At 44.9% G+C, this 18,400-nt stretch overlaps 1 protein-coding gene across 6 annotated transcripts in view; it reads right to left on the bottom strand.

Annotated features, from left to right (window-relative positions):
• AGAP1 (ArfGAP with GTPase domain, ankyrin repeat and PH domain 1) overlaps nucleotides 1–18,400 on the bottom strand; it is a 566,346-nt gene that overhangs the window by 264,999 nt on the left and 282,947 nt on the right. For 5 of the 6 annotated variants that reach the window (XM_081243347.1, XM_081243348.1, XM_081243351.1 and 2 more), the window contains exon 9: nucleotides 16,457–16,549. In XM_081243347.1, coding sequence (XP_081099473.1) covers nucleotides 16,457–16,549 — 93 coding nt within the window. Of the gene's footprint in view, nucleotides 1–12,329; nucleotides 14,099–16,456; nucleotides 16,550–18,400 lie in introns of those variants that run through there. The other variant, XM_081243352.1, reaches the window with a different exon arrangement.

The following is an 18,400-nucleotide window of genomic DNA, read 5'->3' as shown; positions in this document are numbered from 1 at the left end:
ATTAGAGTAAGAAGAACAAAAAAACCCCCAAAGTTAGCAGAAGGAAAGAAATCATAAAGATCAGATCAGAAATAAATGAAAAAGAAATGAAGGAAACGATAGCAAAGATCAGTAAAACTAAAAGCTGGTTCTTTGAGAAGGTAAACAAAATTGATAAACCATTAGCCAGACTCATCAAGAAAAAAAGGGAGAAGACTCAAATCAATAGAATTAGAAATGAAAAAGGAGAAGTAACAACTGACACTGCAGAAATATAAAAGATCATGAGAGATTACTACAAGCAACTCTATGCCAATAAAATGGACAACCTGGAAGAAATGGACAAATTCTTAGAAATGCACAACCTGCCAAGACTGAATCAGGAAGAAATAGAAAATATGAACAGATGAATCACAAGCACTGAAATTGAAAATGTGATTTAAAACCTTCCAACAAACAAAAGCCCAGGACCAGACGGATTCACAGGCGAATTCTATCAAACATTTAGAGAAGAGCTAACACCTATCCTTCTCAAACTCTTCCAAAATATAGCAGAGGGAGGAACACTCCCAAAATCATTCTACAAGGCCACCATCACCCTGTTACCAAAACCAGACAAGGATGTCACAAAGAAAGAAAACTACAGGCCAATATCACTGATGAATGTAGCTGCAAAAATCCCCAACAAAATAATAGCAAACAGAATCCAACAGCACATTAAAAGGATCATACACCATGATCAAGTGGGGTTTATTCCAGGAATGCAAGCATTCTTCAATAGATGCAAATCAATCAATGTGATACACCATATTAACAAATTGAAGGAGAAAAGCCATATGGTCATCTCAATAGATGCAGAGAAAGCTTTCAACAAAATTCAACACCCATTTATGATAAAAACCCTCCAGAAAGTAGGCACAGAGGGAACTTTCCTCAACCTAATAAAGGCCATATGTGACAAACCCACAGTCAACATTGTCCTCAATGGTGAAAAACTGAAAGCATTTCCACTAAGCTCAGGAACAAGACAAGATTGCCCACTCTCACCACTCTTATTCAACATAATTTTGGAAGTTTTAGCCACAGCAGTCAGAGAAGAAAAGGAAATAAAAGGAATCCAAATTGGAAAAGAAGAAGTAAAGCTGTCACTGTTTGCAGATGACATGATACTATACATAGAGAATCCTAAAGATGCTACCAGAAAACTACTAGAGCTAATCAATGAATTTGGTAAAGTAGCAGGATACAAAATTAATGCACAGAAATCTCTGGCATTCCTATACACTAATGATGAAAAATCTGAAAGTGAAATCAAGAAAACACTCCCATTTATCACTGCAACAAAAAGAATAAAATATCTAGGAATAAACCTTCCTAAGGAGACAAAAGACTTGTATGCAGAAAATTATAAGACACTTATGAAAGAAATTAAGGATGATACAAATAGATGGAGAGATATACCATGTTCTTGGATTGGAAGAATCAACATTGTGAAAATGACTCTAATACCCAAAGCAATCTACAGATTCAATGCAATCCCTATCAAACTACCACTGGCATTTTTCACAGAACTAGAACAAAACATTTCACAATTTGTATGGAAACACAAAAGACCCTGAATAGCCAAAGCAATCTTGAGAACGAAAAGCGCAGCTGGAGCAATCAGGCTCCCTGACTTCAGACTATACTACAAAGCTACAGTAATCAAGACAGTGTGGTACTGGCACAAAAACAGAAAGATAGATCAATGGAACAGGATAGAAAGCCCAGAGATAAACCCACACACATATGGTCACCTTATCTTTGATAACGGAGGCAGGAATGTACAGTGGAGAAAGGACAGCCTCTTCAATAAGCGGTGCTGGGAAAATTGGACAGGTACATGAAAAAGTATGAGATTAGATCACTCCCTAACACCATACAGAAAAATAAGCTCAAAATGGATTAAAGACCTAAATGTACGGCCAGAAACTATCAAACTCTTAGAGGAAAACATAGGCCGAACACTCTATGACATAAATCACAGCAAGATCCTTTTTGACCCACCTCCTAGAGAAATGGAAATAAAAACAAAAATAAACAAATGGGACCTAATGAAACTTCAAAGCTTTTGCACAGCAAAGGAAACCATAAACAAGACCAAAAGACAACCCTCAGAATGGGAGAAAATATTTGCAAATGAAGCAACTGACAAAGGATTAATCTCCAAAATTTACAAGCAGCTCATGCAGCTCAATAACAAAACAACAAACAACCCAATCCAAAAATGGGCAGAAGACCTAAATAGACATTTCTCCAAAGAAGATATACAGACTGCCAACAAACACATGAAAGAATGCTCAACATCATTAATCATTAGATAAATGCAAATCAAAACTACAATGAGATATCATCTCACACCAGTCAGAATGGCCATCATCAAAAAATCTAGAAACAATAAATGCTGCAGAGGATGTGGAGAAAAGGGAATCCTCTTGCACTGCTGGTGGAATGTGAATTGCTACAGCCACTATGGAGAACAGTATGGAGGATCCTTACAAAACTAAAAATAGAACTACCATATGACCCAGCAATCCCACTACTAGGCATATACCTTGAGAAAACCATAATTCAAAAAGAGTCATGTACCAAAATGTTCATTGAAGCTCTACTTACAATAGCCAGGAGATGGAAACAACCTAAGTGTCCATCATCGGATGAATGGATAAAGAAGATGTGGCACATATATACAACGGAATATTACTCAGCCATAAAAAGAAACGAAATTGAGCTATTTGTAATGAGGTGGATGGACCTAGAGTCTGTCATACAAAGTAAGTCAGAAAGAGAAAGACAAATACCGTATGCTAACACATATATATGGAATTTAAGAAAAAAAATGTCATGAAGAACCTAGGGGTAAGACAGGAATAAAGACACAGACCTACTAGAGAATGGACTTGAGGATATGGGGAGGGGGAAGGGTAAGCTGTGACAAAGTGAGAGAGTGGCATGGACATATATACACTACCAAACGTAAAATAGATAGCTAGTGGGAAGCAGCCGCGTAGCACAGGGAGATCAGCTCGGTGCTTTGTGACCACCTAGAGGGGTGGGATAGGGAGCGTGGGAGGGAGGGAGACACAAGAGGGAAGAGATATGGGAACATATGTATATGTGTAACTGATTCACTTTGTTATAAAGCAGAAACTAACACACCATTGTAAAGAAATATACTCCAATAAAGATTAAAAAAATATATATATATATATATATATATATATATATATATATATATATATTGGGTTGACCAAAAAGTTCGTTCTATTAGTGAATACGTTGTTCAATAAAGTGCCTAGTGAAAATGAAAAAATAACCAAAAAAAGTTAAACACTTTAAAGTTCTCGGGCTTCCCTGGTGGCACAGTGGTTGAGAGTCCGCCTGCTGATGCAGGGGACACGGGTTCGTGCCCCGGTCAGGGAAGATCCCACATGCCGCGGAGCGGCTGGGCCCGTGAGCCGTGGCCGCTGAGCCTGCGCGTCCAGAGCCTGTGCTCCGCAATGGGAGAGGCCACAACAGTGAGAGGCCTGCGTACCGCAAAAAAATAAAAAATAACAAAAAATATCAAAAAATTTAAAACTTCCCCTTTAATCCCACACCAATTTACTTGTTTGTGTTCCTATTCGTCCACTTTGAAACCGAATGTACATATATTTTCATGTGCTTATTATAAATAGTTTCATGCTTTCACTTAGTATTTTCTAACACTTCTCACAGCTCTAAAGAGCCTTCAAATTGACCATTTTAGAGGCTTTATATCCTACTACTGGTTAGTTGATAATCACTAATTTAATTTCTTGCTTGTTGGACATGTGTAGTTCCTGGAATTTTAGTATTATAAATAAACTTGCTATGAACATTTTTGTACACTTAAGATATTGTCCCTTTCTCTGAGTAAATTATCCCCTTGGGATGAATTTCTAGGAGAAAGGGAGAAAGATTACTGGGACAAACTGAATATGTTTTTTTATGTCCTTTACATACTGCTAGATTATCCTCCAAGAGGGCTGGGCCAATTTTTAGTAACACAGCAATGCATTTCTAAAACTCTGTTTTTCCCTAATTTTTGCTAAGAGTAGGATTTTATCATGTTTTATTATTAATAATTATAAACCTAAGTATAAAATTATTTCTCATTGTTTCAAATTTCTAACAGTTTAGGTATGAGCAAAGAAAACCCAAACGTCCATCCATGTTTATTTCCTTCTTGTGTGTCTTCATTTCCAAATCATCCCTTGTATGTTACTCATATCCCCAGTAGTTTGTTAGTGTAGTTGGCATATTTATATATTTCCATAAAATTCTTTTTTATGCATATTAAAAACAATATAAATTATTTTTCTGCAGAAAAACTTCTTGATGATAAACATATTCTTCTTTGGGGGACAAATTACAATCACAAAGGCTATGGTTGATGTAGGTTGAATAATGGGGTAAAAATCTGGCAATTATGAAAACAGTCAAGTGTTACGAAAATTTGCTGGTTTGACATGAAACAATTTTTATAAACAAAATTACATAATGAAGACATCTATTTAGGGACTTCCCTGGTGGGACAGTGGCTAAGAATCCACCTGCCAATGCAGGGGACATGGGTTCAAGCCCTGGTCTGGGAAGATCCCACATGCTGCGGAGCAACTAAGCCCGTGCGCCACAACTACTGAGCCTACGTGCCACAACTACTGAAGCTCGCATGCCTAGAGCCCGTGCTCCGCAACAAGAGAAGCCAGGATGAGAAGCCCGTGCACCGCAACGAAGAGCAGCCCCCGCTCGCCGCAACTTGAGAAAGCCCGCGTGCAGCAAAGAAGACCCAACACAGCCAAAAATAAATAAAATAAAATAAATTAATTAAAAAAAAAGAAAACTATTCAGACGCAATTTCTTCTGTAGTAAAGAAGTTTTAGAAGAAACTACTTTTCTAAAATCATTTTGGTCATTGACAAAGGTTTTACTCTTTGAGGATTAAAAGATGTATGTGTTTCACCTAAATAGAGTATTCTATGTACACAAATCAGACTTCAGAGAATGTTGGATTAAAAATTATTCTGGGGGGCTTCCCTGGTGGCGCAGTGGTTGAGAGTCCGCCTGCCGATGCAGGGGACACGGGTTCGTGCCCCTATCCCGGAAGATCCCACATGCCGCGGAGCGGCTGGGCCCGCGAGCCATGGCCGCGGAGCCTGTGTGTCCGGAGCCTGTGCTCCGCAACGGGAGAGGCCACAGCAGTGAGAGGCCCGCGTACAGCAAAAAAAAAAAAAAAAAAAAAAAAAAATTATTCTGGGGCTTCCCTGGTGGCACAGTGGTTGAGAGTCTGTCTGCCAATGCAGGGGACACGGGTTCGTGCCCTGGTCCGGGAAGATTCCACATGCCGCGGAGCGGCTGGGCCTGTGAGCCATGGCCGCTGAGCCTGCGCGTCCGGAGCCTGTGCTCCACAACGGGAGAGGTCACAAGAGTGAGAGGCCCTCGTACCGCAAAAAAAAAAAAAAAAAAAAAAAAATTATTCGTATTGTAAAATATAACAACGTAGAGTATGACTTCTCCAATGTAACATATTCTTTAAAAGAAACATAATATTGTTTGGGGGGAAAGAAAAACATTTCACACTATTGACCTATTCCATCTACCATATATACTTGCCTACCTACTCGCCCTGCCCTGTGGACACTCCGGAGAGAAACACTGTCAAAAGAGGCAACACCCCTACCCTCCCACCCCTCCCCACAAAGCACGTGGGAGTGGAGGGCATGAAGGATGCACGTGTCCATGCATCTGGGAAGACGGAGGCAAGATCCCAAGGCCTGATGAGGTGTCAGGGGAGGGTGGCGAGAAGAGAGCACACCTCCTTGGGGACAAGGTACGTTTTCCTGGAGCAGAAGGCAGGTGACATGGGCCCTGAGGACAGGAAGACTGTGACAAACACAGACTACAGGGACCAACCGAAGCTGGGAGCCCTATGTGTGCGAGGAGGGAAGGGAAGGAGCCCTGAGGCAGGGGCCCCTGACCCCCGGGCCATGGACGGGTACAAGCCCACAGCCTGTTAGGAATCAGACCGCAAAGCAGGAGGTGAGCGACGGGTGAGCAGGTGAGGCTTCATCTGCCGCTCCCCATCGCTCGCATGACTGCCTGTACCACCTCCCTCATTCCCGTCCGTGGGAAAACTGTTTTCCACGAAACTGCTCCCTGGTGCCGAAAATGTTGGGGACTGCTGTCCTAGAGGACTCCTGGGTGTGAATTCCAGCGCTGCCACTTACAGCTCTGTAACCTGGTCTGTGTGACCTGATCTTCCTAAGCCTTGGGCTCCTTATCTGTCACTGGCAGTAAGTTGTGTCTGAGGCTGGTGGAGAACTAAGTGAGGTCATGTGACTAAAACACCTAATATAGTAACTGATGCACAATAAGCACCCAGGGGGATTGTCAGCATTCTTAAAATAAATTGAACACAACAGCAATCTGGTCAATTGTGATGACTTTCTAAGTAGATGGAAATGTCACGAGCAAATATAGTGGGGTGCGGGTCTGAGGAACTTGGGAAGGTGCTAAGTTGTTAATAGTATTTTTTAAAATTGAAGTATAGTTGCCTTACAATGTTGTGTTAGTTTCAGGAGCACAGCAGTGATTCAGTTACACACACACACACACACACACAGAATATATTATACATATATATATATTCTTGTTCTGATTCTTTTCCCTTACAGGGTTATTCCAAAATATTGAGTATAATTCGCTGTGCTATAAGTAGGTCCTTGTTGGTTATCTCTTTTATATATAGTAGTATCTGTTAATCCCAACCTCCTAATTTATCCCTCCCCCTGCTTCCCCCTTTTGTAACCAAAAGTTTGTTTTCTATGTCTGGGGGTCTACTTCTGTTTTGTGAATAAGTTCATTTGTATCTTTTTTTGTTTTTGGGGGGTCAGATTCCATATATAGGTGATATTTTTAAATGTTTCTATTTCACCAGTCTATAAACATAACTATAATCTTAAGTGCTTTATAGAAAATGTTTAACTGCGAACAGATTTCTCAAACCTACAAATCCTTCCAAGCCTGTTTTATAATATTTCAGCAAATTTCTACATATTTCATTACGGCTGTCAGCTTTGGTACCAAGCATTTGAAAACGTGGCCATCGGTACCTCTGTTAAAAAATAAATTCCCTGGGGCTTCCCTGGTGGCACAGTGGTTGGGAGTCCACCTGCCGATGCAGGGGACACGGGTTCGTGCCCCGGTCCAGGAAGATCCCACGTGCCGCGGAGCAGCTGGGCCCGTGAGCCATGGCCGCTGAGCCTGCGCGTCTGGAGCCTGTGCTCCGCAGCGGGAGAGGCCGCGACAGTGAGAGGCCCGTGCAAAAAAAAATTAAAAAAATAAATTCCCTGAGTGAGATGCAGGAAGGCAAATATGTTTTTGCTGCTCACATCTAGCAGATAAAATGTCGCTGTCTGATGACATTCCTGAGAAGGGGACGGTGAGGACGTCTGAGGACGTATCCTTCTTCACAATTTCTAGGGCCAAAGACTCTGGAGTGAGCAATCGGTGGAACAAAGTCATGAGAAGGGAGCCTGAGTGAGAAGCCAGGGCCCTGTGCTGAGCTGGGCCCCCTCCTCCAGTTTTTGGAAAAGTGTCCAGTCAAGTAGCCAAATGTCTCAATGTCCACTGTTGCTGTTTTTACACAAAACATGACATTTAAAAAAAACTGAAGTATAGTTGATTTACAGTGTTTCAGGTATATAGCAAAGTGATTCAGTTATATATATATATATGTATTTTTTTTTCGTTCCACATTCTTTTACATTATTACAAGATATTGAATATACTTCCCTGTGCTATACAGTAGGTCTTTGTTGGTTATCTGTTTTATATATAGTAGTGTGTATCTGTTAATCCCAAACTGCTAATTTATCCCTTCCCCCTCTTTCCCTTTTGGTAACCATAAGTTTGTTTTCTGTGTCTGTGAGTCTATTTCTGTTTTGTAAGTAAGTTCATTTGTATCATTTTTTTTTTAGATTCCACATATAAGTGATATCATGATATTTGTCTCTCTCTTTCTGACTTACTTCGCTTAGTATGATAATCTCTAGGTCCATCCATGTTGCTGCAAATGGCATTATTTCATTCTTTTTTTCAGGCTGAATAGTATTCTATTGTACATACATACCACATCTTCTTTATCCACTCCTCAGTTGATGGACGCAAAACATGACATTTTGACAGCCCATATGATTCTTCCTTCCAGAAAGTGAGGTGCTCACTTGTTTCAAACTTTATATTCACAAAGAACGAAATCCAAGCTAGCCTTAACAGTCATAAAATGCACTGCCTAGAGAGGGAGCTACAGGCTTAGTAGAAGGAAGTATTCCTACAACAGTCTTACTTCAAATGATAAGTTTACTGCAACTTAGGAGAATTTAAGTTCAAATGCTTAAATCAGAATATTTCATATACCACGTGTTTCCTAACTAGTACATGGAGGCTCCTAAAAAAGGTTCTTCCGATTCTCAGACATACGGACAGGAATAAAGTGGCCTCACCTTGTAATCTTAGGGAGGCCTAAGGCAGAAGAACGTGTAGATGGAGAGATCGTTTCAGATGGTTCCTAGGGTCACACAGACTGGAGCTGTCCCAGCACTGCTACTAACTAGCTGTGTGCTATGGGCTGACCTGTGTCTCCCCAAAATTCACAGGGTGAAGCTATAAGCCCCAATATGACCTTATTTAAAGATAGGGACTTTAAAGAGGTTACTATTAACTGTGGTCATAAGGGTGGGGCCCAAATCCAATACGACTGGTGTCCTTATAAGACGAGGAAGACTCAGCAGGCCAGGAAGAGAGTCCTCACCAGAAATCAATTGTGCTGGCACCTTGATCTTGGACTTCTGGTCTCCAGAGCTGTGAGAAATAAACTTCTGTTGTTTAAGCCTCCCAGGCTGTGGCACTTTGTGACGGCAGCCCTAGCAGACGTACACAGTGTGATGCCAGGCAGGTTACTGAGCCTCATCTTTCTCATCTGTGAAATGGGCACCATCATATTTACTACTTCATGGTTCAAAGGGATGAAACTGTGAAGCTCTAGCACAGTTCCTGGCACTCAGGAAACAGCCAGTCAACGTCGTTCACCACTAGTACCCTGACAGATTATAACCGCCCAGTGTCATAAACACTATGGGGATAGAGCAGCAAGGGGGAGGAAACCCTCTGATCAGGAGCAACAGCAGCGACAGGCCCTCTGAGAAGTAAAGGCTGCTCTGGCCGGCCCTTGGGGACACAGCCTGCAGGCGCTCTGCCCCGGGGGAGCCTGGAGCCCTGAGCTCCACGCACTCAGGAGTCTCCCACCCTCATGCTGCCACTCCGTGGGGACGAGTCATGACTCCCCACAGCCGAGGCAGAGAAACTGATACCAACACCCCTCTGCAGGGCAGTCAGAGCCCTCAGCAACGGGACACCCCGGCCGTTCCAGCTTCCCCTCCTCACACCCCCTCCTCCTCTCTGCTCTGCTCATATCCTGCCCCCGCTGCCTCTGACGACTGCCTGCTCATACCTCCAAGTCCAGAGGGATTGACCCCTCTGGTCCTCACCCTCACCTTCCCAGCCCAGTGGAATCCACCATTCCTCCACGGGTACAGGCCCTTTCAACACACCTCCACTGAAATGCCCACCCACCAGTACTGGAGGGCAGGGGTAGGGGCCTCCCTGAAAATCTGAGGCCAGCCTGGGTGGCAGGCATCTATCTTCTGTCTCCCCAAGCCCCTGACAGAGTCCCCAGGGCGTGTCCACACAGGATGAGTGTATGACAGTTACAAGCCAACTGAGCCTGGTAAGAAACAATGCAAAACCAAGTAGCTTATTGATTCATCCACAAGCTTCGAGAAACTTAGCTTTGAGCAACTTCCCTCTATTTGTATGTGAGTTTATCTTTCTGAGCCCATAGGGAATTGGGTTTTCATCACCACTGTTGAACTTTTAAAGAAAATAAACAACCTTTAGGTGAAATGAATCACTAAATCAGGTATCACCCCAGCTCCTGGATTATGAATACACAGAGGACACACTCAGTCATAAAACGAACTTCCACTCTTGGAAATAACATTATGTTTGCAGGCTAGTTTACAGTGTATAAACTGCTTCATTGTATATTACTTTGTCAGTCGTAAAACGAACTTCCACTCTTGGAAATAACATTATGTTCACAGGCTAGTTTGCAGTGTATAACGTGCTTCATTGTATATTACTTTGTATCACCCTCCTGCAGCCCTCCTGACCAAGGGAAGGATTAGGTCAAACTGCTCTGCAGATTATATTTAAATTATGGATTTTGTATTTCAGCAGTCATGTCATTTACTTCAGCATTTTGAGCATTTTGTACAGACCATACTGCCATCCACCTACACTGGCCAAAGTGTCAGGGGGTCTGCCCTACTTATCAAAGACGGATGATGGTAAATTCCAACGCAGGCGTCCAGATATTCCAAAGTGTGCCAAGAGTGCCAATGACACTCTGATATCTGAGGAGTCAAAGGAAAAGCGTGTATGCCCCCACCTGACCTATTAAATTAATAATCGTAATTGGCTGAGTCTGTCGTGAACCAGGTCGGATGCAATCCTCGTAGGGCCCTGTGCACCCAAGTGAGGTAAATTAGCTTTCAGAGCACCGGGTCTGTGTCAGTAAATTACCTGCTTCTGGGGAGCTGGCTGGGCCCCCGTGGGTGCCGCACAGAGCTGATTTGCCACATGGGTGAGCAGAGCCTTCTCAGAATGCTGGTGCTCACGGGCCCCTCCGTGGTCACGGAGTAAACAGGATCCCTTGTGGACACGGCGCCATGGGGTGAGCTCTCCCCGCATCCCGGGACGAGGGCACAGCCGTCCCTTTCTCTCCCTGCCGGTCTCTCTGAAGTTTCGGCCCAGTCACCAATCTTGTTTCCTCCAGGAAAGCAGACGATGGCTGGGTGGCCGACCACCCGGCTGTGAACGGTGTCAAACTTTCCGGAGATGCTGAGTGAGTAGCATCGGGCGGCTTTTTTCCTGCAGATGCCACACCATCCACCCACCTCCCCACTCCCGGGTCGACCCCAGGTACGAGACCACGCAGGTCAGTGCCTGCAACAGGCTGGCCGAGGGGATTCACTGCAGAGGATCCTTTCACTTAACTGACAATTGCTGCTTTCTACTCAACTGAGAATCCAACACATGCATGGCTTCAAAACGGCTCACAGGTGACGGCAGAGTGCTGGGGACAGTGCCACCCAGGCCACTGTGCCTCTGATGCCCTGGGAGGGGCTTTCCTGTGGCTTCAGTGGCTGCAGAAGACGCCCTGCTGTCGCTGGCTGGCTGTCTGCCCCAGAGGTGGCCAAAGTCCACCAGGGTTCAAGGTCAAAGTCAAGACCTTAAAAAAAGTCACATGAAACCAACAAGGTCCTACTGTATAGCACAGGGAATTCTACTCAACACTCTGTGATGACCTACAGGAGAAAAGAATCTAAAAAAGAATGAATATATGTCTATGTCTAACTGAATCCCTTTGCTGTCCACCCGACATGAACACAACACTGTAAATCAACTCCACTCCAATAAAATTTAAAAAATAAAATCAATAAAATAAAATGCTTCCAACCACTCAGGTGAAAAAATAAAAAAGTCACACGAAGACACTTTGTGTTTGGTGTTTCCCTGGAGCATCCCAGAATTAAACAGCTGAGCCGGGTCTCCAGCAGCACCTCAGGCCCAAGTTCCGAGAAGGTGTGCCTGGGCTGGACCAGGCAGAGGAAGAGCCAAACGGAACGGGTGGCCCCTGAGTGCCTGTCACAGCTCGGGTCCCCACACACACCTCTCTGCCTGCGTTTCTTCAAGGTCAACGGAGACTTGTGTCTCTCAAAATAGCAACCAGTGGACGAAATACATAGAAAACTTCTGAAATCAGGAAGCAAGCAGATGCAGTGCTTTGCCCGTGAATCTCTAAAAGCTGGCTTTGAGTCCTGCCAGCACTGAAGTCTTTAAGAAACAAGCCACCAGCCAAGCGGCACCCCAGCCGTGCCTGACAGGCCCGTGCGGGCCCTGCTGAGGGGGTCCACGGGGACAGTGAGGGGTCTTCGTTGCGGCCGGATTTACAGGCAGGCCCCCATGCTCTTCTGGAATCTCCCCTGCTGCCTAACCGGGAATGCCCACCCCTTAGGGCCCAGCCGTGAACGTGGGATGGGTGTTAACAGCCGGATAAATACCATCAGTCTGTCTGAAGGGGGGAAGACCCCCAGACAGAAGCATAATAAAGCAGACAGTAGTTTTCACTCTTTTTCATTCTTGGAAATCCCACAAGACAACATTTAGGGAGGCGTTTGCTTGTTTCTTGTTTGTCCTCACGAATAAAATACACATACAGGTATTTTCAATTGTGTAAGCAAGACAAGATAAACTGACCAGGATTTTAAAAAAATTCAAACGTTCACACTCTAGTGTCAGTTACTAGGTGTGAGGTGATGAGGTCCTGAGGTCTGTTTTCCCGGCGGCGTGAACACCGGGGACAGGACAAGGCCGGGGAAGGAGAGGCCAGGCTGAGGCTGAGTATCTGGACCATGATATAGAGATGAAAAAATGCGGAAGGGAAAGAAAGAAGGAAGAGCACACAGCTGCCGTCCCCCAAACAGACCTCCCATCTGCCACCCACGATTTGCATGTCACCTTCTCCGGGCTCATTTGTACTTCATTAACTGCCAGTGACTTAACAAGATTTATGCAAATGACACCATAGGAGCTCCCCAACTCCCACCGCCATCAAGCGATTATGCATGTGCAACTCTCCACAGCAGTGAAAAATTAATACGTGACAAGCCCACTCGCTGCCGAGCCGGGCCTCTGGCCTTTTCTTTTTCTTGCTTTGCTTTTTAATTTTTATTCGAACAGACCTTTTGAGGAGGAGGAGGAGGAGGAGGAGGGAGATGGAGAAGCAGCAGCAGAAGCAGAATTCTTTGAACCCAATCTGCACTAAGACCTCAGAAAAGACGAAAAGGCAAGGTGGGCCCAGGTCCACCTCAGGAAATGAAGTTACTTTGCCGAAAATAAGTCATATCCTTGACGAGGAGGCTTTCGCTGGGGAAGGAGGGAAGAGATGACCACTGCCCGCCGTGCACGGGCAGCTCCCACGCTGGGGGAAGAAGCCTCTGTCTCACAACGAACGGACGAGCTGTAACGCGTGAGGCAAACAAGGTTAAAATAACCAACCGGCACATGTTTGATCTGTGAAAACACGAGTCAGGCGCAGAGCGTGTTGCGGACGGCCTCACCCGTGCCCTAAACCGCCCCGGACAAGACTCCTGTGCGGAGGGGAAGACAGACCCTGTGATGATCACAAATCCTGGTCCGTCCCAAAGCCACCCCCAGCCCAGCCCCACCGGGGGTCCCTGAGGTTCAGGGCAACTTCTCTGTTGTTAGGCAAAGGGCCCAGGAGCTGGGGTTCAGGGCCCCCACATACAGACCAAGTCCTGAACGCAGGCTGAGTGTGGAGATGAGTGCTCGGATGCTGGTGAGAAGGGGGGGCTCTCGGGACAGGAGGAAGGGACCCCGTGCAGCCCCGGACAGATGCGCGAGGACCCGTGTCCCTGGAGAAGCGCGTTGTCGCAGGCCCATCTCAGAAGGTTCCTCTCCATAAGCAGGAGGTATTTCTGTCTGAGGTCAGGGGTCACATGTTTAATTTAAAACACGTAACTCTGCTTCTTAAGCTTTCTGAAGGCTTTTCGCCAACAGGCAGTGTATGGCACACAGGCGTGGGGATATGGGGGCCGGGGGCCGAATCCTGGCCCCTCGGCTTCTGAAGATGCCTGGTCTGGAAAGCTTGCCCTACGCGGGTTTAATTTAAAAATAAGGATAACACAGCTACCTGAACCGCGCAATGTTGAGGGTTCAGTTATATGCTAGATGAAAACAGCATAACGAATACTAAGCAGTCACTTAGTTGTTCCAGTTCTGTAGTGTCTAGAACATTCCGGCAGGTGCTTCTCCACTGGGCTCCGTCCTCTGTAATCCTCTTGCTTCATCTCTACCGGGTGAAGTCATCACTGGGAGGGTTAGGAATTTAGACTACCTCTAATGGTCTCGGTTCCTTTATAAAAATACAGATAAATCTGTATGGCAGCGTGCAAACCCACATCAGTGCGTGTGACCCACAGCAAGGCTCTGACGACAGTGTCCTGAGCAAGACTGATCTGAAAATCCGGTTTTGTGGGAATCTAAAAATTCTCTCTGGCATCTCCACATCCCAGTGTCCCAAGGGACTTGGTATCGTCCAAAGCCCATTTCACAGATGAGGAGTCTGAGGCCGGGCACAGACTCCAGGGGACTCGGGCAGGGCAGGTGAGGTCTCCGGGAGGCGTCTGCTCTGTGGCCACATGTTGGGGGCAGCTATGAGGGACACGAGCTACGTGCACTGCCTGTGTCACGATTCTCCAGAAAACCAGACCGTGATGTAGAGTTTGACTGGATTATTTGGAACATACACAACCGATAGCTTCCAAGGAGTGGATAATACAAACTTTACGCTGCACGGTCGAGCCCCATCGGCACCCATACTGAAAGCCTGGCCTGTAAGGCGAGAGCCTCCGCAGAGGAGCCTGGGGGTCTGCCTGGCTGGCGTGGAGGCCAACGCTCCCACCTGAACCCACAGGACACGTGACTTAAGGCAACAGTCTAGTACTGAGTTCTAATATTCCCAAAAGGAAATGTCCCGGGACCAATATTTTAAGTGAGAGGAAAAGAGTTGAATGCTTTTTCTAATTCTAGTTGAAACAGCATCAACAGAATGAAAACTACACATCAAAATTACCTTATGTGGAGAGTTAGGTTTATAAATAAATGCACAAAGAATAAGCAACTGTGTGCTTGCATCTCTACAGCAAAGAAGTTGTTTAAGAGCCTTCAAAAACACACTCACAGACATAGAGAACAGACTTGTGGTTGCCATGGGGGACGGGGATGGGAGAGGTATGGATTGGGAGTTTGGGGTCAGCAGATGCCAACTATTATATATAGGATGGATAAACAACAACAACAGGTCCTACTGTATAGCACAGGGAACAATACTCAAAGTCCTGTGATAAACCATAATGGGAAAGAATATGAAAGAGAATACATATATGTATAACTGAATCACTTTGCTGTACAGCAGAAATTAAACACAGCATTGTAAGTCAACTATACTTCAATAAAAAAATTTTTTTAAATGCAAAAGTCAAAAAAAAGGGAGAACAGCAAAGAGGAGGGAAGAGAGTCTTTCCCTGGTGGTTCTCCATGCCAGCCCACACACTGGCTGCTCAGTGTCTGAACAGGTCTTATGAAAACCTCGTGGACTTCCTGCTCTGGTCTCGCCTGTGACGCTGGGGCCTGATCCACCCTGTCCCTCCCCACACGTCCGTGCAGAAATTGCCCGGCCCCCAGCTAAAGCTGTATTCCTACTGTTTCAAATGGATTAAACTAAACTGTGGATAGACTCCAGCCCTTTTCAAGGGTGGTCAGTGCCAACACGAGTTCCTACAGGATTGGTGAAACTATCTAAGTACCCGGAGAAGAGGCAAAGCTGTTATCCTGCCCACAGATTCCTCCTCCTCTGAAGCAGAATGCACTCTAAATCAACTGGCCTTCTTTAACAAACTAAAAGATGGCATTTCCAGAAGCCATGGTGCCGGGCTGAACACTTATTTTTATTTTCCTGGGAACTACCGCAGCCAAATAGGTCCGATGAATTCCCGTTTTACTTGAGACATAAAGTAATTTGGTACCCGGCTTCTGGGCTAATGAAAAACGATTCCAGGCTAGCAACATAGGCCAAAACAAATGCCTGCATTCGAGTCCTGTTGTGTAATGAGGAAGTTTAATTAAGGCCCCGCATTACAGCTGTAAATGTTCCCTTATATAATAAGGTCTAAATGAAACTGAACCTAATCAAAGTTACAATTCCTTCATTAGCAAATTACAAACAAGAGCGCACAGCTGACACACCGGCTATGATTATCACAACTAATTGCCTCGTTGTTACAAACCAGCCTGAAACAGTGTTCAGATGTCCGTCTGCGACAGCAAATTAGGGCCACGTCGGGCTACTCCTGTGATCACAAGGGGCTCTTGTATGGCGATCTGATTTACCCCAGTCGACTGGCGGCCAGCGGCCCAATCAAAGCCGAGCTACAAAGGCAGCCTTTGAAGCCAGTGCAGCCTCCAAACACACTCCATATGCAGGCGGGCAGACTGCACTTCATTAGATCTGTTGTCACATTTCCCTCTTCTTATTCTAATGATCCTATTTTAATACACACAGGAACCTCTTCTAATCGATGTCAAGTGAGTGACTTCTACATTCATCAACAGAGCACATCAAACAAACCTTGGCGCACGAACCAGCATCACAGCGAGCAGAGAGCCGGGGTGTGTCTCCGGCTACAGGGACAGGAAGGGGGAAGCAGCTTACCTGTTTAATTGGGATGGCTCGACCGCTCCCGATGCTGTCCGCCCGGCTCTCCAGGCCTTTTTTCTCTTTGTCTGGGTCACTCCCTTTCCGAGACTGCAAAGTAAAAATAAAGTTAGCATTTGGGGAAGGGCTGCGGTTCACAGATCGTGGAGGTGAGCCCCCACCTGCACGGTTTCTGCAAAACACACGCCCAGAAGCCCTGGATGAGCTATGTGTGTACCCACGTGCGCACACACAACCCAGGAGCAGCCCGCTGGGGCGTCCATCTCCACCGAGCCAGGACGTTACAGGGAGTTTTCTAAACTTTTCTTCCTACTTTTCCACTGCAAAATTATCTTTTAATTCTTTTGTAAAGAGTTCAAAATTCAATTACTAGAAACCAACGGACCATACAGGAAAGTAACGCCCAACGGGAAAACACATTCTAAAGCTGCAGTTAATCCAGCTGATGAGGAGAGGATTCCTCGCTGCTTGTTTGGGAAACCTATGACATAAATGTATATACTTAATGAACATCTGAAGGATTTAAAAAATTCTATTAACGTTTCAGCTGTGCAATTCAAAGGGACACCCTTAATTTGTATCAAGGTGCCATTAATGTTCCTTTTGATTGCTTCTGGATAGCTAGAAAAGAGCAAATTCAAAGTTAAAACTAGTTTGAGATACCACAAAAAATAACAAAGGGAAAAAAGTTGAAAATACCTTTTGGGGCAAAACATCAGTACTCTGGGGAAAAATGAGTGGCTTTGTTTGCCAAGTTCCTGAACAGTTTCCCTGGCCGTACTGCTGATGTACGTGCACTGCCCGGGAGCGGGCAATCGGCAGGGACGGCGGCAGTGGTCACCCCAGTTCGGAAGCCACAACTCCAGCACACGGTGACTTGGGGACACTGAAGGAGCACCACAGCTAAGTCTTCCTCTCTTGGTGGCGTGAGAAAGTGTGAGCACAATGATTTTCTGACAGATTTATTTTATTATGAGAGAAAGATCTGAGATTCGTCCTCCTTAATAACCGTGCTGACAAGTGACAACTCCACTCCATTACTTTTCAATGGGAACATTACTCACGCAATATTGAAAATGGAGAAACATTTTCATGTGCTTTTCAAATCTGGGATGATATATGAAATGAACAGCCTTTGTGGTGTCCAGGGCGGCAGTGAGAAGCTAATGAAATCCAGTTTTAAAGGGTGTGAGATGGAGTCGCTGATTTTTTTTTTTTTTTTAAATATTCAAGGGAGCGATGTCGTAGGGCATAAGGGAGAAAAGTCCCCATGACGTAAACCAGGATCTGGGACTGCAAGGGGCACAAGGACTCCTTAGAAGACAGGCTTCTTCGATGATGCTAAGAAGCCGACATTTATTTACTGAACACCTACTAAGTGCCAGGCCCCGTGTGCTTTTTTTCTTTAGGATGCTAGACGCCTGGGATGAAGTACCAGGAAACGAAACAGGCAACCAATAGAAAGTTGCAGAAGAACATAAAACATGACGTTTAACCTTTGGGCTAGGAAAGAAATAGAGATCTATCAATTCCTTGTCGTGAATTTTAGTTAAGAGTTGCGGGCTCACTTTTCTCTTTAATTAATAATCTGTGGTAAGAGGTACGTAACAGCCTTAAATTCTCTTTTCCCTACATCTCAGTTCATAAGAAAGCTGGAATTTGAGGTTACTATTTGTAAAATGAGATTCAAAGCTCATGGCAATGACTTTTAAAATTGTTTTAAATCAACAGAGACCATTAATGGTACTTTCAGAATTCTATGAATGCTAAATTTCTAAATCTGGAAATCTATCGTCATTATTCTCTATTAACCAGAATAATTAGCAAAACAAACATTAAAAAAATTAACATCTTCCTCAAGGCAGCACATCTGTCCTCACAGCCACTCTGTCGTCAGAGTAGAATTTCCAGATTCCACACGAAGCAGGATTATGAACTAAT

Source organism: Mesoplodon bidens (genome assembly GCF_964165515.1).
Source record: "Mesoplodon bidens genome assembly, chromosome: 8".
Lineage (NCBI taxonomy): Eukaryota > Metazoa > Chordata > Mammalia > Artiodactyla > Ziphiidae > Mesoplodon > Mesoplodon bidens.
The sequence above is the reverse complement of the archived record's forward strand: the minus strand, read 5'-3'. Positions and strand labels throughout refer to the sequence as shown.